Here is a 24197-nt window from a genome sequence, read left to right on the forward strand (position 1 = left end):
TACCTGCCATGAAGATAGGAGACAATGTTCTTTTAAACTGTGTTAAAAGTCATTGTGGTTTTGATTTGACGTGTGCATATATTCTGTTTGTGACGTATGAGGGGGCGTCATTAAATTCAAGCCCTGATGGTATAAAATATCTGTTTATGCTTTGATTAAGTCGGAGATCAGCCCGGTCTGCGAACGGAGCTGGTCTTCCCACGCGTGTATTTCATTAAAATCGTTTGACCAAGTTCTGGACCATGGTTGTTTGTACTCTCCTTCCCCAATATTTGAACCTTAACATTAGTTTACTCAAAATAATTTTAAGACATTAATATTAAAGGTTAAATTATGATAATGAATACATGCAACTATAACTGATGACATAAGAATTTGGATTTTTTAAGCTAAAGCGAAGGTGCTGACTCACTTGGCATGTTACTCTCAAATCCTCCCTAATAACAAGAACATAATTACACTTTAGCCACAAGAGGGCAGCAGCATTAATACAAGTCACGTGTATATAAAGGTACAGTGATTATATTACAGTGATTTTGACAAAAACAAAACAGAAGTTGATGCAGTGTGTTTTTCATAACATACCAACCAAATTAAATAATAAAAACTTTATAACTTACAGAGCTTTTTTAGAGACTTTGACCACTGGCAGCAGCCTCAGAAGAGCCTCCTCTGAAGCAGAGTATTTCTTCAGGTCAAACACATCCAGATCTTTTTCTGATGACAGTAAGATGAAGACCAGAGCTGACCACTGAGCAGGAGACAGTTTATCTGTGGAGAGACGTCCTGAACTCAGGGACTGTTGGATCTCCTCCAGTAGAGAACGATCATTCAGTTCATTCAGACAGTGAAACAGATTGATGCTTTTCTCTGCAGACAGATTCTCACTGAGCTTCTTCTTGATGTACTGAACTGCTTCTTGATTGCTCTTTGAGCTACTTCCTGTTTGTGTCATGAGGCCTTGCAAACGAGTTTGATTAGTCTTCAGACCCAAGAGAAAACGAAGGAACAAGTCCAGGTGTCCATTGGGGCTCTGTAAGGCCTTGTCCACAGCACACTGGTAGAAGTATTTCTCTGTCTCAGAGCTTGTTTGTTGCTCTTCCAGCAGATTGAGTCCAGAGTTGATGAAGGTCAGGTGGACATGAAGAGCAGCCAGAAACTCCTGAACACTGAGATGAACAAAGCAGAACACCTTGTTCTGGTACAGTTGTTTCTCCTCTTTAAAGATCTGTGTGAACACTCCTGAGTACACTGAGGCTGCTCTGATATCGATGCCACACTCTGTCAGGTCTGGTTCATAGAAGATCAGGTTTCCTTTCTGCAGCTGATCAAAAGCCAGTTTTCCCAGTGACTCAATCATCTTCCTGCTCTCTGGACTCCAGTGTGGATCTGTCTCAGCTCCTCCATCATATTTGATCCTCTTGACTTTGGCCTGAACCACCAGGAAGTGGATGTACATCTCAGTCAGGGTGTTGGGCAGCTGTCCTCCCTCTCTGGTTTCCAGCACATCCTCCAGAACTGTAGCAGTGATCCAGCAGAAGACTGGGATGTGACACATGATGTGGAGGCTTCGAGCTTTCTTGATGTGGGAGATGATCCTGCGGGCCTGCTCCTCATCTCTGAATCTCTTCCTGAAGTACTCCTCCTTCTGTGGGTCAGTGAACCCTCTGACCTCTGTCACCATGTCGACACACTGAGGAGGGATCTGATTGGCTGCTGCAGGTCGTGTTGTTATCCAAAGGCGAGCAGAAGGGAGCAGGTTCCCTCTGATGAGGTTTGTCAGCAGCTCATCCAATGAGGTGGACTTTCTTGTTTCAGTCAGGATTTTAGTTTTGTTGAAGTCCAAATTAAGTCGACACTCATCCAGACCATCAAGTATGAACACAACCTGGAAGTCTTCAAGCCTGCAGATTCCTGATTCGTTAGTTTGATTAAAGAAGTGATGAACAAGTTCCACCAAGCTGAACTTTTCCTCTTTCAGCACATTCAGCTCTCTGAAAGTGAATGGAAATATGAACTGGATGTCCTGGTTGGCTTTGTCTTCAGCCCAGTCCAGGCTGTATTTCTGTGTTAAGACTGTTTTCCCAATGCCAGCCACTCCCTTTGTCAGCACTGTTCTGATTGGTTCGTCTCTTCCTGGTGAGGCTTTAAAGATGTCTTCTTGTCTGATTGTTGTTTCTGGTCTGTCTGGTTTCCTGGATGCTGTTTCAATCTGTCTGACCTCATGTTCATCATTGACCTCTGCAGTCCCTCCCTCTGTGATGTAGAGCTCTGTGTAGATCTGATTCAGGAGGGTTGGGCTTCCTGCTTTAGCGATGCCCTCAAACACACACTGGAACTTCTTCTTCAGTTGGGCTTTAAGTTCTCGTTTACAGAGTGGAGCAAATATTTCTGAAGGTAAGAAATTCAGAAACAAATATTATATAATAAATATCACAGCCTTTCAGTACCCTGAAAGGATGAATGTCTATTGGTCCATTTCTTGAGCTATTAGGAAAGATCAATATTCAGTCTTTAGAGAAATTCTCTTACTGCTCTGCAGATGGTCAGCCATCTCATGCTGCTTAAGTCTCCTCAAGAAGTGGAGTGTGATCTTCAGAAATGCTTCTCTGCAGCTCTTTCTTTCATCTTCATCCTCTCCTTCAAACATCTCCTCATCCTCCATCTGGCTCTTTAAAGTTTCTGGGTGATCTGGACTCAGAAGCTTCTGGATCTTCTTCAGCTCGTTCTTCACAAACATGGTGATGTTGTCCTCCAGCCGCTGGAAAAGAAGACTATATGAATTACCCAGTGGTAAATGGACTGGTTCTTATATAGCTCTCTTTGATACTCTGTGCACACAAAGCATTTTATACAACATGCCTCATTCAACCAAGCACATTGTTCTATGCTTAAATACTTTCTTTCACACTCTGATGGATGCATCAGAGGGCAGCTTGGGTTTAGTACGTTACCCAGTACATTTGCCAGCCAGGGTTTGATTCACAAACCTAACTAGTAGCTGACCTGCTCCCCTCCTGAGCTACAGTCACCCCAATCTGACTGAAATCATGGAGCCCAAACTCTGACTTATGTTGGACACACTGACAATCCTCTGGTCCACAAAGTGCAGCATAGAGGTGACTGAAAAGAACAAATGTAAACGTAGTACTACAAACCATAACCACAGAGTCCAGGTGTGTTTGATGTTGCTGTGCAGACTGACCAGTGGAAACCTCTGCTCTCTGCTGGTCCACTCTGTGGAGGAGTAATGAATAATTAGCTCGTGTTATGTCTGTCCACACACAGACACAAGCTAAAGGTCCATGAAGTGATGTTTGGATGGGTTCAGTCAATCAGATGACTGTCATGGTGGAGCTTTGCTAGTCCTGGTGATCCCACTGAGAATTAACAACTCAGTTTCCAGATGTCTGTAGTTTTCTGCTCAGTTTCTTTAGTCCCAACAGCTCTTACCATCTCCTGCATAAAGCTTTCCCTCCATGCTCAGATGCCCTGGAACAAGGTGCTCTCTTTATATCAGTGACTGGTTTAAAGGGACAACTTGCAGTGCTCGCCAAACTTTGTGTCAGCAAAAGTAGTTCTAATGTTTCTTACATTTATTACATTTTTACATTTTTACACACACAAATCAATGAACGCAAAAACATAAACTTTCCAGATATTTTGTTTCACAATGTTACAAAACTCAGTTCACAACTACACAGTCTGATTTACAAGTACAAAATATTTATGACCACAGTTTGAGCCGATGTATGTCCCGAGTCTGTGGACTCAGTACTTTTGTTTTGATTGTTATTGTCTTTTGTTACAATTTCATTCTGATTAAGATTTTCTAGTTCTGAGGTTTTGGTTTCTGTGTTCCCTCTGTACTGTGTTAGTATTGTGTCTCTGTGTTCACTTCCTGTTTTATTTTGACAGTGCCATGTCCTATGTTAGTGTGTCTACTTTTGCTTCCCCTTGTCTGGTTATGTCCAATGAATCCTGCTGTGTCTCCCTTTTCTCATTCCCTGATGGCTCTTTTGTGTATATGAGCCCTTTGTTTTCTCCTGCTTGTTGCTGGTTCGTCTGTGTTGTCTCCCCGTGTCTCCGTTTAAAGTTTCAGGTTAGTTTTGTAGTTTTTTCAGTAGAGGTTATCTTAGCTTCTGCACAGGCCATCTCCACTGCACTTCACCGTTTCAATAAAGCTCACTCACTTCACAGCAGTGTCGGCATCTTGGGTCCTTTATTAAATTCAACATGGCTCGCCCCGCTAGCCGTGACATAAGATGTGAAAACAATATCCAAAAAACACGAGAGACAAACAGGAAATAGTTTTAAGGTGCAGGGCCAACAAACTGAGTCTAGCCATAAACTCAGAGTTGATTGAATTAGCATTTTGAATTGGCTGATCTGAGCAATCAAGTCTATGTTCACTTTGAGTTAAGATTATACGTGATTAATGTAAAAGAAAAAAGCCATCATCAGCAACTGATTCTGATTTAACAGGTTTTCAAATCTAAACGGTACCCATCCCTAGCTGGCTGTAGTTAAACCTTTACTTAAAAAGCATCCCTAGACCCAGCTGTCTTAGCTAATTATAGGCCAATCTCCAACCTGACAATCCTTGAAAGAGTAGTTGGGGGGAGACAATCAGAGGGGCAGTGTGATGATCTTTGGTTACAAACTACCGCAGTCAAGTCATTAAGGGAGACGGGATCAAACTGCTCTAAGACAGCTGAGCACACAGGAGAAAGACTTGGATCTGAGGCAGCAGTCGGCGAGACAAGAGCCCTAATAGATAGAAGCTTGTTGTTAAAAAATGCTAAAAAGAGTGACGCTGAAAAACTAGTTCATGCATTTATTACTTCCAGGCTGGACGACTGTAATTCATTATTATCAGGATGTCCTAAAAACTCAGTGAAAAGCCTTCAGCTGATCCAAAATGCTGCAGCAAGAGTCCTGACAGGGACTAGAAAGAGAGAGCAGATTTCTCCTGTTTTGGCTTCCCTTCATTGGCTGCTCCTCACATACAAGGTCTTAAATAATCAGGCCCCATCTTATCTTAATGCTGCACCACAACACCTGATCTCTGGTTTCCTCACCTCTTCAATCCCACTTTAATACTTGACTAAACTCATTTTCCTGTTTAGGTGTTGAGGCAAAGCTGCCCATCTACAATGCAGGCAACAGCAAACGGAGCTATTTTTGATTCCCTTTGAGTTTTTTCTACTTTTGTGCTACAAAATGTTCAAGCTGATTAAATTCATTAGAATAAAAGTTCAGATAATTTTCTCATATTAATGTTGGAGGTAGAAATTCAGGTAACTTTGCACAAAAACTGGCAGAAATTTCCTTCAAAGATGGCGTTTTTACTTTAATACTGTGAGTACATTTCAGAGCCTGTACTCTTTTACCTTTACTTGAGTAAAGAAGTTGAATCATTATTTCAGCTTTAAGAGGGTATTTTAACACAAACATCAGTCCTTCTACTTAAGTATGTTTGACACTTTGTTTAATCATCATTTTTAATGATCAAATATAATTATGTTTGTTATTTGTGGATTTTAAATGTCCTTGACAGAGACAGATGATGATCATTATCCTGCACTGTGGTCTCAGGTTTGGTCGAGCTAGCACAAAGAATGGCTATGTTGAACTTCCTCCTGGGATCTACACTAAGAAGTGAGTCCAACATTAGCAGGGTCTCTTTCCTTTATCTGGATTCACTTTAGCATTCACAGTCACGTGAAGCTTGTTATTAACTCGATAAGTCAACCCAGGGTTTCAGCTGAGCGCTCACATGAAACACATGGTGTTGACAGCATCTGATCAATCATATTCATGGAGACGTGTATCAGCAACAGAGCAGCTGAGTTTGCAGAAGGAAGTCAAACTAAACCACAGGAACAATATGAGGAGATTACACACATAATAAAATACTAGCAGTAACACAGCTGCTGCAGACAAATCAGTCGTGTGATCGTGTGTGAGAGGAGAAGGACTGTAAAGGAGTTTGGTGTTAAAAGCTCTGTATGAATGTGGGAGACTTTGAAGGGCTTTAAAAAGGCCAATATAAAATAAAAGGCAGCAAAATTGCTGAGTGTGAAAGTCACCAGACTTATCAGACCTCTGTGATTAAGACCTGTAAGAACACCTGTTTGTACTTGTTGGCATTATATCAAACACACACGTATATTAAGCCTTTGTTTGAACTCTGGTTGAATTTGTTACTTTCAGACTGTGAAACATCACAGAGGCTGCAGCTGCAGATCTTTTATTCACCTGGAAATTTACTTTAAATGTTAGATGGAAAATGTATTGCTCAGTTTAACCAAAGTAAGAACAAGAATCCATAAACCTTCATAAAGACAAACATCTCCCAGAACATTGAGCTGCTGAAGTGTCACTGAAGGGAAAAACTATTTGTCCTCCTCCATCCAGCAACACCTGAAAGACCTGAGTGGAAGCTCCTCCCTACACTGTGTTTGAAGCAAAGCACAAAGGAGACACCTGCTGGAGCAGCTGGAGTCCTACAGACACTCAGCCTCTTCACTACACAAACACCTCCTACAACATCCACTCTTTCCACTCTGACTGCTGTGTTTGTGGAAACACTCCAACACACACCGCTTCACATACCAACATAGAAATGTGTGAAAAAGAGCTGAGCTGATATTAAACATGAGGATTTATTCAGAAATACAGAGTCAGGAACAACATCTAGACACACATTACCTCTCAGCAGCAGAAGAACAGCCTTTAAAGTCTTCACCAACATCCTTCGACCTGTTGCTCTTTAAGGAAACACAGCTGGGTTCAGGTCCAGGAGATTCTGGCCTCTTATTGATCCTAAAAGAAAAACAATAAATGTCACAGCTTCATGAGACAGGAAGGAAAAACTGGAAATATTAAATTAAAGACATGATGAACAATCTCATAAAAATAATGTACTTACTCTTTGTCACATAACAGTCTTTTGTTAAAGTTTACAACAACATCCTTCGACTCGTTGCTCTTTAAGGAAACACAGCTGGGTTCAGGTCCAGGTTCTGGATTAGTTTCAGGGTTATGTCCAGCTGAGCCTGGTACGCCCCACAGCTCTGGGCTTTAAAACAACACACACAGAGGTATGAGTGTGAATAATGATGGAGCAGTGATGTGAGTGCTGAGCTGTGACATGGAGAAGAGTCATGGACAGTTAGAGATGGTCATCTCACCTCTGAGCTTTGGTCTGGCTCTCATGTTCCCCACACAGAGTGCTTTTAGAGGGAGGGACTCCCTCCTCTCTGTCCTCACACTGATCCATGCTGCTCAATTCACATCAGCTCACACACACTTTCTACCTTCACCTGCAGAGGAAACACAAATCATTCATGTGCACATAAACCAAAATCCTCCTTTCCATCATGTGTGCTGTCCAAATATCAGCTGAATGCAGTCAGACAGCAGTGTGAGGCACAGGAAGCTGCCATCAGCTGCTCTACTTCTACTATCAGTCCACTAGATGGAGCCATGAAGCACACGTGATGCATTCACTGACACACACTGATTCACTGTGACTGGAAGTTTAAGTACATTAAGCCTCCACTCATTTACATTGTGCTTACAATCCACTGCCCCCCATCTCCCACCCCCATCAACCTCCTGGGGCCAGGAATGACTGGAACTGAATTGGAAACGGGCGTAATCAAACATAAATCTGTTATTCTTATCCAACCTGTCTGCCTGGACACAGTTTGCTGACCGATCATGGAGCCTGTGATTCGCTTGGACAACAACTTCATGAATGTGGAAATGAAACTGAGTGTCAGCTGAGTGTCGAGCAGAAGAGGAATCAGAGAAAAGTGACAGAGCTGCTGACTTTACAAAGAAAACTAAAACCATGTTGAAGAGATTAAACAGATAATACAAGCTAACAACAACACAGCTGCTGCTGCAGACAAAACACATGTATGAGTGTGTGACAGGAAAAGCACTGAACAGAAGTTTACTATTAAAAATGCAGCATGTTGTAAAAAGTTTGGTCAGTGAGACTGAAAAATGGCTGCATGAGTTACTATTGTGAAGAAACCCCTATAAGAACCCTGATATTACCTGAATAAGATCACATCCTGATACGTAGTGCAGACCTTGGTAAGAGATACGGTCCAACTGGAATATAAACCTTTGGTGTGTTTAATCCAGTCAGTCTCTGAGTAACTCCACTCCTCTGCTTTCTGTTGGAAGAGACAAAAGTTTGTAGCACGATCCTTTTCCTCAGAGGCCTGTGTTGGATTTATATTACATCTAAGATAAAAAATAATTCACAAAGTCTGCTCTGTCCTCCTGTCCTCCCTGCAGTCTCTGTGAGCTCCGCAGAGTGATTATAAAGACCCGGAGCTCAGAGTTTCTCCAACACCGTGGTCAAGTGTGAGCCACGCCTGCCACCCGTTATCTGCCAAACTTGAGCTTCAACGCTAAGTTTTACGGTAGTGCTGCTTCTTATCCCTTTTTGCTGATCACACACATAACAACACACATGGTTTTCAGGAAGTTAACAGAAATAAAGCCACAGTGTCATTTGTTTTTCACTCAAGTTGTCTTTTCTTCTTAATTTTTCTGGTAATGCTTCTTCATTCATGATTCATTCAAATCTAAAATAACTTCAAAAAATGTAAAATATTTCTGAAAATCATCTCTTATAGTTGAAATTCAGTTGTCATTTGGCTCAGCTGCTCTTTCATGCATCCATAGTTTCACCTCAAACTGCTGCTTGAGACACGAGAAATTAAAGAACAACTCTGTTCAAACGGAGAAACTTTGAAGGAACTCAATAATGTCATTTAAATGGTTTCAGGTAGGTGTATGAAGGTTCTGTATTCAATCATATATGATAGTTGACATGAAATTCTGAATTCATCTTCTTGGACACCCACACTGCATAATTCTGTAGAAATGAAATTAGTCGTTTCTAATCAATTTCAACATCAAATATCATAACATTGCATCAAAATGCGTAAAAATGATTCTTGATAGCTGACCTTAAAGTCTCTGTGCATTCTTCCTCTGGGTTACCTTCTCTATATATTTGCAGTTTAACCACCAAAAGCTGCAAGGTTTCAGAGAAATAAAAGGAACGTTCTACTCAAATTTAATAAGATTAATTTAATAAACAATAGAAAAAAAACTTTGACAGTTGTCATAAAATTCTTAACAAACTCCTCTTCTGTCTGTAGCTCAGGAGTTAGAGCAAGTCACGAAGTAACTGGAAGGTTGGTTGTTTGATACGAGATACTAACCCCAAGATAGAAAACTTTTCTGCACAGGAAAAGTCCTTGAATGAGTCATTTGTATGAAGCACTTTGAATGCTCAGAGTAGAAAAGCACCATATCAGAACCAGCCTCACCCACTTGTGATGGGTGGGTGGCTGTGGCTCAGGTGGTAGAGCAGATCAGCTGCTGATTGGAAGGTTGGTGGCTCGAACCTTGGCTTCCCCAGCCTGCATGCCAAATATCCTTGGGCAAGATACTAACCCCAAGTTGCCCTCTGATGATTAGTTTGCACTTGTGTTTAGAAGTGCTTGTGTGAATGAGGCCTGTTGTATAGAGCACTTTGAGAACTCCAGGAGAGTAGAAAAGCACTATATAAGAATCAGTCCATTTACTACATGTCCGCAAAGTTTCATCTCCAACCACTGCAATATTATTTGTTAGGATCGCTGTTCTCTCCGGGTACTCCGGCTTCCTCCCACCGTCCAAAGACATGCAGCTTGTGGGGATATTTAGTTGGATAATCCAAATTGCCACTAGGTGTGAATGTGTGAGTGAATGTGAGTGCGAATTGTTGACTATCCCTGTGTGTTGGCCCTGCGACAGATTGGCAACCTGTCCAGGGTGTGCCCCGCCTCTCGCCCTATGACAGCTGGGATAGGCTCCAGCGCCCCCGCGACCCTGAAAAGGATAAGCTGAAGCTGATGGAGGATCGCTGTTTTTTTCCTCAGGGTTTTGTGATGCCTTTTTGTTTTCGAGAGTCTTTTGTGTTTTAGTTTGGATCTTTGTATATAAGGATGGTTAATAGTTTGCTTTAGGATTTACTATATCCCATGTACCCTGTTTTCATATTGTAGTTTGTCTTCTTGGTTTTGTAACACTAAATATCTGCTTTTGTGATCCCTTTCTGTACTTCAGTTATGTCCCTTTGTCTGTCTTGTCTCTCTGTTTGTCTGTCATTGTCTGATTTCCCCATCTGTCATGTTTCCCATTCACTTATATTTTCCTTTCTGTTTTCTACATGTCTGCGTATGTCTCTGTGTATCATTTCCTCTTTTTTATCGTCTCGTGTCTTGTGAACTTAGCTTTGAGTTTTACTTCCCCCATTTGGTTAATGATTTGTTCCCATCAGTGTCTCAGTCTCGTCTGCATTTATCTATCTCATGTTCCCCTGTCCAGTCTGTTCTCCTCTATGTAATTTAAGCCTTGTGCTCCATGTTTTCCTGTTTTATTGTTTTAACTGTTGCTTCCTGTGACTATTGTAGCTTTCTCCTGCATCATGTCTCTCACCCGTTGCCTCTCGTCTCATTATCCAGTGTGTATTTATTGTCCCCGTCTTCTTGTGTACATTGTGCTTTCCTTGCTCTGTGTTCCCATGGTTTTGGGGGCGGTGGTGTGGGATTGATTAAGGAAATGGCTGAGTTAATAGGAATGACCAAAATGAGAAAAATAAATCGATCTTCAATAAGAGAAAGGATTATTCTAAGAAGGAATATTTTTGATGGATCAGAATTATATAATGAAATATGAACAAAATCTTTTGTTAATCATTGTTTATTAACTGAACCTTGTTGAATTTGAGTAGAGCTGTTTTTTAATTTGGCAGAAACACGGCAGCAGTTTGAAATGAAACTATCCAGGCTGTAGAGTAGACGAGCAAAGTCAAGAATCCACTGAGATTTTCATGACAATAACTAAGAAGGATTTCTTAAATGAATTGTTGATACGCTGTTATGATAATCCACTGAGCTTATTGAATTTGGGGAGAAATGTCCTTTAATGTGCAATCACACAGTGGGCTGAGATGAAACTGCACACAGTGTGGGTGTCCCAGAAGAGGAATCAGTTAAAAATTTAGTGTCAGCTAGTAAGCAAGAATTTAAAAAATATTTTTACAGATATCAAATTTGTTCTGTTATATAAAACTCTAATTTATACTAGTCAGGTGGATCATCAACAATCATCAATCAGTGCAGTACCAGCAAAATTCAGACACAGACACACAAACACACACATGCACAATGTTACTGTCTTAACACAGTATCATAAATCTAATTAGAATATGCTATAGTCCTTTAAATACCAATTTAAATATATTTCAAAAATATATTACAGCTTTTTTCAGTCTGTTGAACAAAAATCCCCAAAGAAGAAGAAGCACTACCATAAAACTTTGTGTAAAAGTGCAAGAAAGTTTAAGAGGCTTACAAATGACGGCTCACATAACTGCGGTGTTACAAGTCAACCTCGTTGATATCTGTCATCATGAACAATGCTATGGTTTGTGCTGGAGCGAAGCTGCACACAGCTGATATTATCAGAAAAAAATACATACTGATTCGATTACCTTCACACGCAGATTCACACAAAGACGACCAGCTGCATCAGCGAAGTTTAGAAGACAGACAGTGAAACTTAAAAAAGGAAACAGACAGATTTGTGGGAATGCTGGGGCTGGGGAACATTAGTAATTACAAACACAAAATGTTTCTAAGCATTTGTAAATGTTTGTTGGAGGGTTTAGAGGAGCTAAATCATTTGTGTGAAAATTAAAGTCAAACACACTCTTAGTAGAGAGAGACTGTGTCTGCAGATCAAACAGGTCTCACTGTGATGTCCCTTTAGTCAGACTCTGTCTCTGCTACATTAATGACTGAAAGTTGTCACGTTCTTATTTAGTTAATACTCTTTAAACCAGGTGTACACTTTTAGTTTAATACATTATAGATTCTCTGATGAAGAAATACGGTATATATATGTAACCTGATGAAGCGGTATCTAAAATGTTTTTATGTTTGACATACCAAGACTGTTTCACACTGCAGGAGTTGCAGATGATAAAACAAAGACTGTAAAGCTAAGCAGTTTGTTTGCTGTTTATCACTGCCTGTCCATTAGTCAAATTAATATTACTTTTATCAAAAATAATTTCCCGTCTGTATTTGGTCTTCCTCCATAGTCGCCATAGTCACATCATTGTGTTTTGTTGATGTTTCCCCTCCTTGTGATTCATTCAGTGTCCCCATGTCGGTCCCTGTGTGTCGAGCCGTGTCTCTTAGTTTGTATCCTGTTTTATTTGGAAAGTCTCGTGTCCTGTGTTCAGTGTGTTCAGTTTTGCTTTCTCCTGTCTCATCACATCTAATTTGTCCCTGCTGTGTCCTCATGTGTTTCCACTTCCCTTATCATCCCTCTGTGTATATATTGTGTGACTTTCCTTTTGTTCATTGTCCCTACATTGTTTAGTTTCACTTTAGCCATGGCATCATTATGTTCATTTCAGTCAGCTGTTCCCCCGTGTGTTTCCACTTCCCCTGATCACCTCCTGTCTGTATTTAAGTCCTCTGTCTTTCTTTATTCAGTGTCAGGTCGTCTGCGTTGCCTCCCTTCAGGTCTTATCACAGTTGATTCAAAGTTATCACAGTTTTGTCACAGTCAGTTAGTTTTCCTAGTTTGGTTTCAGTTTAGTTTTTGCCACTGCTCATGATGCTTTCATTTTGTATTCGCGTTTATAGCCTAAATAAACAGCTTGCCTTTTTTTTCAAAACTTAGTTCTGCCTCCTTCCCTGTCTGCACTTGGGTCCACTTCATCATAACACTGGTGTACCCCACCATGACAGTTATGTCCAAGTTTTCCATGTTCCCAGTGTTTAGTTTCCCCACTTTAGTCTTGGTTAGTTTTCCTTTAGTTTGCTCCTGCCTTTTGTTTTGTTTTGCTCACCAGCCTTGAATAAACGGTTTGCTTTTGGTTAAACTTTTGTTTCCACGTGTCTGCTTCTGGGTCCACACTTCAACCTCCACATAGTCCACAGCCCACACTGTGGTTGGGGTCAGGTCACAGAGTTTTGGACTTTAACTGGCATTTTATGCAAGGTTTCATTTTTTTCCTGGAATTTACTTCCCATGTTTTGCTGGCTGTGTGTTATGACTCTGGAAATTATTCTAAAAAATATTAATTTGTGATTGTTTCATGACCAGATCCTACAGACTCTTTACAGTCATTATGGGATGGTTTTACAGGTGGGGGACACTGATATTTTTCCTCCTCATACCAGTGTCACTACTGGTATGAGAAGAGACCAGTAACCTGTACTTGTATCTGACAAAACAATCAGAAACAGATTTTATAAGGGTGGCCTGAGGGCCTGATGTCCTCTAGCAGGCCCTGTACTCACTGACTGGAACCATGCATGATTGACATTTGCCATAGAATACCAGAATTATCAGGCCACCACTGGCAGATGTGTTTTTCACCCTGAACACATATGACAGATATGAAAGGGTCCAGAGAAGTTGTAACATCGTTCTGCGTGGCCAGTTTGATAGTGGGCCAGTAATGACCCAAGAGGCATATCAGTGGAGGGAGGCACAGACATCTATGGGCTGGCAGCATCACCCTGACTGCAATTAGGCATCAGGATGAAGTTTCTGGACCTCTGGACTGATTACCAAACTCTACGCTGGTGCAGTGGTTGCTCCTCCTGCTGCAAGACAATGACACCAAACACACCTCCAGGCTGTGTGAGGGCTGTTTGACCAAGAAGGAGCGTGATGGAGTGCTGACCAGATGGTCTGGCCTCCACAGTCACCTGACCTAAACCCAGTGGAGATGGTTTGGGTTGAGATGGAGCTCAGAGTGAAGGCAAAGGACCAACAAGTGCTCAGCATCTCTGGGAACTCCTTCAAGACTGTTGGAAACCATTTCAGGTGATGACCTCATGAAGCTCATGGAGAGAACGCCAAGAGTGAGCAAAGCAGGAATCAAAGCAAACATTAAATTTTAGTAAGCTCTTTGGGATCCACTAAGGTTTTTGAAATTCCATCATATTTTGTTTGAGATATCTTTTTTCTCTGCTGATCAAACTGGAGAGTCTCACTGTAATGTGCCGGCGAGTCACACTCAATTTTACTTTTAGTTTGGAAACTGAACAGACTTTCAGTAAAAATAATGATTCAGCAATGTACAATGTTGGGAACTAATACATTTATAACTATTTTCTAAAGGATCATTTAATGCCACTACAGGCAAGCTAAAGTCTAGCTATCATTTCATAATTCCCACAGCAAAAGTAAGGTGACAGGTGACCACAATGTGGCAACAAGACTGAATTAAGACTGGAAACCTGCACCATCATCTCATCCATCCTCTCAGTTTGGAAAGTAGACCTACACCATTGTCTCAAAGGTATACTCTTCTGTTGGATAATTTGTTGGTTTGTTAAAAACCGACAGAGGAAGCTGTACAAACACATCACATGTCAGTTTTCAGCAGAAGTGTAGGAGAGGACAAAATGTAAGCGCTGAGAACTTCAGAATCTGAGATTTGTCCAGATTTATAGAGGAACAGATCAGATTTATTTTGTTTATATCATGTTCAGTCTTTCAAAATTAGAAAAGGCAGAATTTGTGCTGTTCAAACACACTGATTCCACAAAAAGACAAAAATGTGAAATTGCCTAGCTAACAGTTACAGAGTGTTACGAGTTCAAAATTGGGGATGGAGACAAGAGAAAAAACCACAATAACAACACTGGTCCGGCCGGGTTAAGTCAAACGATGATTTTAATGATCACACGCGTGGGAGATGGACACTGTATGCAGACAGCCTCAGATCTCAAAATGGTGGAGCATTGATCAAACTCTTATAGCCTCTGGTGCCCCCACCTTATCATAAAAGCCTAAACATTCACATGCTTTTCTCTCACACAGTGCCTAAGCTACGACCTTGGCTCCCTGTTTATCTGCTCCTGCTGAGATGGGGCAGAAAACTCCAGCATGTTCTCTTCTAATCAGACAAATAAGGCGATGACTTTCTGCGAACAGTATTTCTTATAACATCATAAAACAATATCATTCATCCACAATAAATCAGCAGTCTAATGTAATGCAAATCAGTTTAACTAATGCAATAGTTATCAGCTTCTTCTAATTCAGGAAAATAATGCCAACTAAAACTACCTAATAAGTCACAATCTTTACTTAGGGGTATAACATGGCATAAAATAATATTATAATCTAACACTATGCATTGTATAATAGCCAGTGAGGGGACAGACATGGCAAATGGTGCAACATGTCAGACTGTGGGATTATACATTTGTTAGTTTTTCTAATGGCCTCTTCAAAAGGTAAGTTTTATTCCATATTGTCATTTTTGGTTTTTTAAGTTATTTATTGTGACAGGAAAACAAAACAAAACAAGAAGCTCCTAAAAAGGTCATAAATGTGAGAACTTTTCCAAAGAAATCTCAGTCAGTTATGCCTGAGATAGAGAGATGATTATAACAGAGTAAAGATAGCATTAAAATGTTGGTGACAGAAGTAATGCTAAAATCTCAACAAGCCAAAGTTACATACATGCTAAAGAGAAAGATCAAACAGTACTGAAATGAAGAAGTGGGCATTACGGGGCTTCCCCAGTGAAATAACTGAACTTGGAGCACAAAATAATAAATAACATACCAGTAATGCGCGGAGGGAAGGCTTCTGAGAAAATGTATAAGTTCACAGGGAATTTCTACAATAGCACGAGTTAGATGTGGGCAGATTGATGCAGTTATCAATAGTATTGATACCAATGCTGGTATTGTTACTGGAGATATACTACTGCAATAGGATTGGTACTTTGTTTCTGTCCTGTAAGTTCAGTATGTACCTCAGTGAATTCTGTTATGTAGTTGTTGTTTTTTTTTTTTAAATGAAACATAAAACACGGACTATGAAAGCCTCTTATTTTGTTTGTGCAGCTCTAACAACAGTGATACAAGCACAGCAGACTGTGCTGGCTGCAGTGGGAGAAGATGCTGAATTCAGCTGTCAGCTCTCGGAGACTAAATACATCCTTCAGGTCACATGACAGAAAATCTTACAAGATGTGGAGACAAATGTTGACACCTACAGCTTTACTGAATTTTCAAAATGCAGAAAAAAATGATTGAGTTTGCTGATTAAAACACTGATGAAACTCTACTGCACTGGGAAGTTTTTGTACTTTACTTGGTACAGCTGATCATTCTAACATGCCTTGGAATGTCCCACAAGGAAGGGAGATTCTTCCTTCCTTCGGGGACATTTGAGTTTTCAATAATTTGGCTATTGTACGACGTTGTTTCAATACGTGGTACAATAGCCAGTGGGGACACAGAGACGTGCTGTCATGGTCCCCGTGCCTGCCCAGCCGGCCTCACAAGGCTACACTTGTGTTTTTTCTCTCTTTCTCCCCCTATCTCTGTCACAGGCTGGGTCTCCGACCCAGCACTCTGAGTTTTCTTTGTATTTGTCTCATTTTGTTATGTGATCAGTTTTGTGTCATTTCCTATTTTCCTTTAGTTTAGGCAGTTATTGTTCTTGGTTTTCTATGTTTTGGGGTTTTGTAATTATTCATCACGTATTAGGTCTGTTAAGTTGTGTTGTCATGTTTTAGTATTTCCTGTTTTATTCTGGCAATGTCATGTGTTCTTTGTTTATTGTATTTAGCTTTCCTCTCCTGGTCCTGTCATTAGGTTTATGTCTGTCAGCTGTTTTCCCCCATGTGTCGCCACTTCCCCTGATCACCTCATGTCTGTATTTAAGCCTTTTGTTTTCTCCATGCCATTGTCGGTTCGTCTGTTTACATCACCGCAGTCATGGTTATAGTTTTCGTCTGTTTAATCTCACCTCAGTCATAGTTATAGTTTTTTGGTCTTAGTACCTTTAGTGTTTTGTTTCTTAGTGTCTTGCCAGTTTAGTGTTTTGGTCTCTTGGTTTATTTCCTGCCGGCATCGCAATAAAGCTTCACCTTCTGTTAAAACCTTACTACTCCTCATCGTCATCTGCTTTTGGGTCCTGTTTCCACACACACACCGGCGCACCCCGCCGTGACAGAACGAACCGACCAGTATGGACCCAGCGGATGCTGCTCTCACCGAGTGTCTGGAGGAGACTGCTCGGATCCAAGTGATCCTCGACCGCATCTTTACAGCGCCCGATTTAAAGAGCAAGCAGGTAATGATTAGCGTTGCTGAAGCTATCATGGAGAGGGATCCCCGCCTTCTCCAGCTCCCGGACTCACCTGCCATACTGGATGCCTTTACAAAGATAAAGGAGATGCTGCAGGCCCAGGGATTGTCGAGTCAGGAAAAGGCTTCCAGCACCCACCAGTCACAACAACCCCACAATCAGTCATCTCCATTGCTGCCTCCGGAACCTGAGTGTGTTCGTGTCGGTTCGCTGAGATTCGCCGCAGCGTCACCACCTCTCAGCTCACCAGTTTCCACGCCCTCATCACAGTTTCGCCATACTCCTGTCACAGTTCAGCGCGAGGAAGCGCCGGACACCATAGACTTGGACGACGACGAGCGCCAGTCTATATTCTGCGCTCTCTTGGAGGAGGAGCTCCGGTGGAAGCCGTGGCTCATTCCGGAGCACGAGCACTCTTTCCGGGGAACTCGACTGGCTCTCGGGGGACCTCGGAGTTACCAGGGACTTCCACCTATTTCACCGCCGTCTTCCACTCCTAAGAAAAAGCGGCGTGCGCGCCGCCGACGCTCCATTACACAAACACAAGTGAGTGACTATATCTTGGCACCTCATGTTTTTTCTCCGGAGGTTATGGAAACTGACACTACTTTTCCGGTTAATGAGCCCGGCTATACAGAGACTGTTTGCCCTGGAAAAGCTAGCCATCAGGCTCAGCTAAGCTGCTGTGGGACTGCTATCCAGGCCGGTTTGGAGACGGAGGTACAGCTGGTGCAGCCAATTTCAGTGTCAGTCGGAGGGCCCGGGGAGCCCGTCCGGCCTCATGTTTCGTCTGCTGAAGGTTCAGGAGAACCCAGCCAGCCTCATGTTTCGTCTGCTGGAGGTTCAGGAGAACCCAGCCAGCCTCATGTTTCGTCTGCTGGAGGTTCAGGAGAACCCAGCCAGCCTCATGTTTCGTCTGCTGGAGGTTCAGGAGAACCCAGCCAGCCTCATGCTTCGTCTGCTGGAGGTTCAGGAGACTCCAGCCAGCCTCATGCTTCGTTTGCTGGAGGTTCAGGAGAATCCAGCCAGCTACATGCTTCGTCTGCTGGAGTTTCAGAAGAACCCAGCCAGCTTCATGCTTCGTCTGCTGGAGGTTCAGAAGACTCCAGCCAGCTTCATGCTTCGTCTGCTGGAGGTTCAGGAGAATCCAGCCAGCTACGTGCTTCGTCTGCTGGAGTTTCAGAAGAATCCGGCCAGCTTCGTGCTTCGTCTGCTGGAGGTTCAGGAGAATCCAGCCAGCTACGTGCTTCGTCTGCTGGAGTTTCAGAAGAACCCAGCCAGCTTCATGCTTCGTCTGCTGGAGGTTCAGGAGAATCCAGCCAGCTACGTGCTTCGTCTGCTGGAGTTTCAGAAGAATCCGGCCAGCTTCGTGCTTCGTCTGCTGGAGGTTCAGTTGAACCCGGCCAGCTTCGTGCTTCGTCTGCTGGAGGTTCAGTTGAACCCAGCCGGCTTCAAGTTTCGTCTGCTGGAGGGCCCGAGGTGCCCGTCCAGCCTCATGCCACGTCTGCTGGGGGTTCAGGAGAACCCCTCCAGCCTCATGCCACGTCTGCTGGCGGGCCCGAGGAGCTCGTCCAGCCACCTTCTGCTTCTGCTACGCCTGTTCCAGCTTCAGCCTGTGCTACGCCTGTTCCAGCTTCAGCCTGTGCTTCTGCTTCGCCTGGTCCAGTTCCGGCCTGTGCTTCGTCTGCTGCGGCTCCGGCCTGTGCTTCGTCTGCTGCGGCCTCGGCCTGTGCCTCGTCTGCTGCGGCCTCGGCCTGTGCTTCGTCTGCTGCGGCCTCCATGTCTTCAGCTCCGCCTGGTCCGGCCTCAGCCTCTGCAGCTCCGCCTGGTCCGGCCTCCGAGTGTTCAGCTTCGTCTGCTCCTGCACTTCCCGTCCGGCCTGCTCGTCCCGTCCGGCCTGCTCGTCCCGTCCGGCCTGCTCGGCCTGCTCATCCTGTCCGGTCTGCACATCCTGTCCGGCCTGCTCGTCCTGCACGTTCTGTCCGGCCGATGACTGGACGTCGTTGCCGTCATGGACAGCCCTCTGAACTACGCCGCCGTCATGGACGGCCCCCTGAACTGCTACGCCACCAGTGCCTCCCGCCCGGCCGGCATCCTGACCTGCTCGGTCGCCGTCGCTGCCTCCCGCCCGGTCGGCCTCCTGATCTGCTCCGTCGCCGTCGCTGCCTCCCGCCCGGTCGGCCTCCTGATCTGCTCCGTCGCCACCGGTGCCTTCTACCTGGCCGGCCTCCTGACCTGTTTTCTGGGCTCTTGGACCGTTGGCCTCCGGGTCGGCCCCCTGAGCTCATGGATTTTGGACTGCTGGACCGTTGGCCTCCGGGGCGGCCACCTGAACCGCTTCGCCATTCGCTCCTGTTCTGCCGGGTTCATGGTCGCCCTCCTGAAGTCGGGTCTCGGACTTTTTGTGCCATTGTTGTGTTTGCTCTGTGTGTTTTCGTTTCTTTGTTTTTTGTGGCCTTGTTTCTGGCCCTCCGTCCTGGGCCCCCGCCGCCCGCCCTTGGTGGGTTGTTGTGGTTTTGTTTTCTGGGTGTTTTCGGGCGTCTGGAATCCGCCCTTGAGGGGGGGGCTCTGTCACAGGCTGGGTCTCCGACCCAGCACTCTGAGTTTTCTTTGTATTTGTCTCATTTTGTTATGTGATCAGTTTTGTGTCATTTCCTATTTTCCTTTAGTTTAGGCAGTTATTGTTCTTGGTTTTCTATGTTTTGGGGTTTTGTAATTATTCATCACGTATTAGGTCTGTTAAGTTGTGTTGTCATGTTTTAGTATTTCCTGTTTTATTCTGGCAATGTCATGTGTTCTTTGTTTATTGTATTTAGCTTTCCTCTCCTGGTCCTGTCATTAGGTTTATGTCTGTCAGCTGTTTTCCCCCATGTGTCGCCACTTCCCCTGATCACCTCATGTCTGTATTTAAGCCTTTTGTTTTCTCCATGCCATTGTCGGTTCGTCTGTTTACATCACCGCAGTCATGGTTATAGTTTTCGTCTGTTTAATCTCACCTCAGTCATAGTTATAGTTTTTTGGTCTTAGTACCTTTAGTGTTTTGTTTCTTAGTGTCTTGCCAGTTTAGTGTTTTGGTCTCTTGGTTTATTTCCTGCCGGCATCGCAATAAAGCTTCACCTTCTGTTAAAACCTTACTACTCCTCATCGTCATCTGCTTTTGGGTCCTGTTTCCACACACACACCGGCGCACCCCGCCGTGACAATCTCTCTGCCTGGGCGGAGCTCACAGCTGGCTCCCGCCCTTGGCTCTCACAGCTGTTGGCGATCAGCTGATTATCCGTCTTCTATTTGAGGCTGGGTCACAGATCCTCTCATCGCGGGATGATTGCGCTACTGACGTTAGTCTACCTTTCCAGCTCCCGTGGTCTTACACCTTTATGCCTTCGTGATTTGTGATTGATGTCTCCCTTTCCCTGTTCCAGCTTATCTTCCCGGACCTGTGACCTCCCCGCGGTACGAACGTGTGTGAGGACGTGAGCGAGCGTGAGAGAGAGAGAGCCTTCCCCTAATCCCCTGGAACCCTGAATTTCCCGTCACTGTATATATTATTGCACGGGTGTGTAAATAAATCGTGTTCTGAGACATCAACCTGCTCTGCGCTTGAGTCCCTGCTTTCAGCTCATGACAGAATCATCCCGCCAGGAAATGGACTCAGCAGACTCGGCGGCCTCCACTCCCACTCTCGCCACCCTGGCCGCAATGCTGGAGCGACACGAACAGATGTTTGTTCATCTCCGTGGCGAGCTCGCTGCTCTCACGCAGGCTGTGGCCCAACGAACACCCCTGCCGGCAATTCCACCTGCCGCCGCTCCTCTCCAGGAAGCCTCGGCCTCAGCAGTGAGTGCCACACCTCCTGCTTCTTCACTTACCCAAGCTAACAGATTTCTACCCACACCGAAAGCTTTCTCCGGAGAAATTGATAAATGTGCTGGCTTCCTCACTCAATGTGCCCTTCAGTTTCGTCAGCAACCGCAAGCTTTTTCTAACGATGGTGCTAAGATTGCATATATAGTTCAACTACTCCAGGATCGGGCTCTGATTTGGGCTCAAGCTGTGCTTCACGCCAACCCTGACATAACGTATTCTGACTTTTTGGATAAGTTCAAAGGCGTCTTCGATAGAAAATCCACCACGCTCACAGCCGGCCAGCGCCTGCTCGCGCTCAAACAAGGCAAGCGGAGTTTGGCTGATTTCTCTATTGACTTCTTCACCTTAGCTGAACAGACAGAGTGGGGGGAGGAGGCTTTAAAAAGTACTTTGCTTTCTAATGTTAACGAAGACATAAAGAAAGAACTGATGCTTCGTGAACTGCCTTCTTCCCTAGACGCGCTTATGACCCTGTGCGTTCGGCTGGATGACAGAGTACGTGCACACCGGAGCGCGCACACACGGACGGGACAGGAATCACTGGATTATCACGGGGCCTCTCCAGCCGGCCGCGGGCCGCGCGACTCTGACGCCGGTGATGAGGAGGAGCCCATGCAGCTTGGACACTCGCGGCTAACGCCTGCAGAGCGCCAGCGCCGTCTGGCCGCCGGTGAGTGCGTCTATTGTGGCCGTAAGGGTCACTCTGTCTCCTCGTGCCCGACGCTGGCAAAAGGGCGCGCTCGCCAGTGATTGAGAGGGTGCTGGTGGGCGATCTGTCTAGTAAAAACCCTCTCCCCAGACTTCTCTTACCGGCCAAACTTCAAGTACAATCTGTTTTTCACTCGCTTTCAGTACTCATTGACTCTGGGGCTGAGCAGAACTTTATTGACACCTCGCTCGCCGCCAAGCTGAACATCGCTTTGGAGCCCTTGTCACGCCCTCTCCACGTGCACGCGCTCTCTGGTCACCGCCTGCCCGATATCACTCATGTCTCGGAATTCCTTTCGTTGTCTCTCTCGGGCAATCACACGGAGAGGATTTGTTTTTTTGCATTCACGGCTCCACTCACTCCGCTGGTTCTCGGTCACCCCTGGCTTGTGCTCCATAACCCGCACATTGACTGGGAGAAGGGTGACGTCCTGGGTTGGAGTGTTAATTGTCACATGTCCTGCCTTCGGGCGGCCACGGCGCCCGTTCCGCTTCTGCCCTCTGGTTCGCCGTCCGACCCCCCAGATCTTTCGGCGGTTCCGCGGGTCTATCATGACTTGCGTGGCGTGTTCTGCAAGGATCGGGCGCGGTCCCTTCCCCCCCACCGCCCGTATGACTGCGCTATCGATCTCCTTCCGGGGGCTCCGTTGCCGTCTAGCCGCCTGTACAGCCTCTCCCAGCCGGAGCGGGTCGCTATGGAGCGTTACATCTCTGAGTCGCTCGCTACGGGCTTGATCCGTCCCTCCTCCTCCCCGGTTGCGGCTGGGTTCTTCTTCGTGGACAAGAAGGACGGTTCGTTGCGCCCGTGTATCGACTTTCGCGGCCTTAACCTGATCACTGTCAAGAACAAGTATCCTTTGCCGCTGCTTTCCTCTGCTTTTGAGCTGCTCCAGGGCATGACTGTTTTTTCTAAGCTGGACCTGCGCAACGCCTACCACCTGGTTCGCATCCGGGAGGGGGATGAGTGGAAGACGGCCTTCAATACTCACCAGGGGCACTTTGAGTACCTTGTTATGCCCTTCGGCCTCACCAACGCTCCCGCTGTTTTTCAGACCATGGTGAACGAGGTGCTTCGTGACTTTGTTAATCGCTGTGTCTTTGTGTACTTGGATGATATCCTCATTTTTTCTAAGTCACTCGCGGAGCATCAGGTGCATGTGAGACAGGTCCTGCAACGCCTCTTGGAGAACCGGCTGTTTGTGAAGGGGGAGAAGTCTGTGTGTTCCACGCGCCTGCGGTGGCTTTCCTGGGCTATATAGTTGAGAACGGAAGTCTACGTACCGACCCTGGGAAGGTGCGTGCGGTGGTTGAATGGCCAGTCCCTCCTAATCGCCGCCAACTGCAACGTTTTCTGGGATTCGCTAATTTCTACAGGAGATTCATTCGCGATTTCAGTAAGATCTCTCTCCCTCTCACTAGACTCACCTCTCCGAAGGTTCCTTTTCTGTGGGACCCTGCCGCTCAGCGAGCCTTCGTCCAGCTCAAGGAGAGGTTTTCCTCAGCGCCCATCCTCCGGCAGCCGGACCTCACAAGGCAGTTCGTGGTGGAGGTCGACGCTTCTGACTCCGGGGTGGGGGCGGTTCTCTCACAACAGGAGGACGGTAAGCTTCACCCATGTGCTTTCTTCTCTCGCCGTCTCTCACCCGTAGAAAGCAATTACAACATCGGGGATCGGGAACTCTTGGCCATAAAACTCGCCTTGGAGGAATGGAGACATTGGCTGGAGGGGGCTGCTCACCCATTCATTGTTTGGACGGATCACAAGAACCTGGAGTACATCCGTTCAGCCAGACGCCTCAGTTCTCGGCAAGCCAGGTGGGCATTGTTCTTCGCTCGCTTTGATTTCACCATCACCTACAGGCCCGGATCTCGCAACGTGAAACCGGATGCCCTGTCCCGGCAGTTTTCCACCACGGAGGAGGAGTCGGTACCCGAACCAGTTCTGCCGGCGGCCTGGGTGGTTGGAGCCGTTTCCTGGGAGATTGAATCCCTCATTCAGGAGGCACAAGAGACTGAACCGGATCCTGGGACCGGCCCAACGGGCCGCCTCTTCGTCCCTTCGGCGGTCCGCTCCCAGGTACTCCAGTGGGCTCACACTGCCCGTTTCTCATGCCACCCCGGGGTCTTCCGTACCCTGTCCTTCCTTCGACGCTACTTCTGGTGGCCCACCATGGCGAGGGACGCCAGGGAGTTTGTGACCGCCTGCCCCGCCTGCGCCCAGAACAAGCGGTCAAACCAACCTCCGTCGGGCCATCTTCTACCTCTCCCTACGCCGGCTCGACCATGGTCACACATCGCGCTGGACTTCATCACTGGACTGCCTCCTTCTGCAGGTTACACCGCCATACTAACTATCATCGACCGTTTCTCTAAGGCCGCACACTTTGTCGCCCTTCCTA

General features: G+C 45.4%; 1 protein-coding gene across 1 annotated transcript in view; it reads right to left on the minus strand.

Moving 5' to 3' along the window:
* Positions 1–616: 616 nt before the first annotated feature.
* Positions 617–24197, minus strand: part of LOC146634681 (protein NLRC3-like) — a 256953-nt gene continuing 233372 nt past the window's right edge. Inside the window, exons 3-8 of the mRNA XM_085343754.1 lie at positions 8074–8195; positions 7197–7328; positions 6715–6828; positions 3159–3237; positions 2533–2761; positions 617–2391 (exon numbers count right to left, since the gene is read on the minus strand). Coding sequence (XP_085199880.1) covers positions 617–2391; positions 2533–2761; positions 3159–3237; positions 6715–6828; positions 7197–7285 — 2286 coding nt within the window. The 5' untranslated portion in view covers positions 7286–7328; positions 8074–8195. The remainder of the gene's footprint in view (positions 2392–2532; positions 2762–3158; positions 3238–6714; positions 6829–7196; positions 7329–8073; positions 8196–24197) is intronic.

Source organism: Diplotaxodon limnothrissa, linkage group LG3 (assembly GCF_057381915.1).
Source record: "Diplotaxodon limnothrissa isolate DT_005_m linkage group LG3, D_limnothrissa_male_GT1.1, whole genome shotgun sequence".
NCBI classification, from domain to species: domain Eukaryota; kingdom Metazoa; phylum Chordata; class Actinopteri; order Cichliformes; family Cichlidae; genus Diplotaxodon; species Diplotaxodon limnothrissa.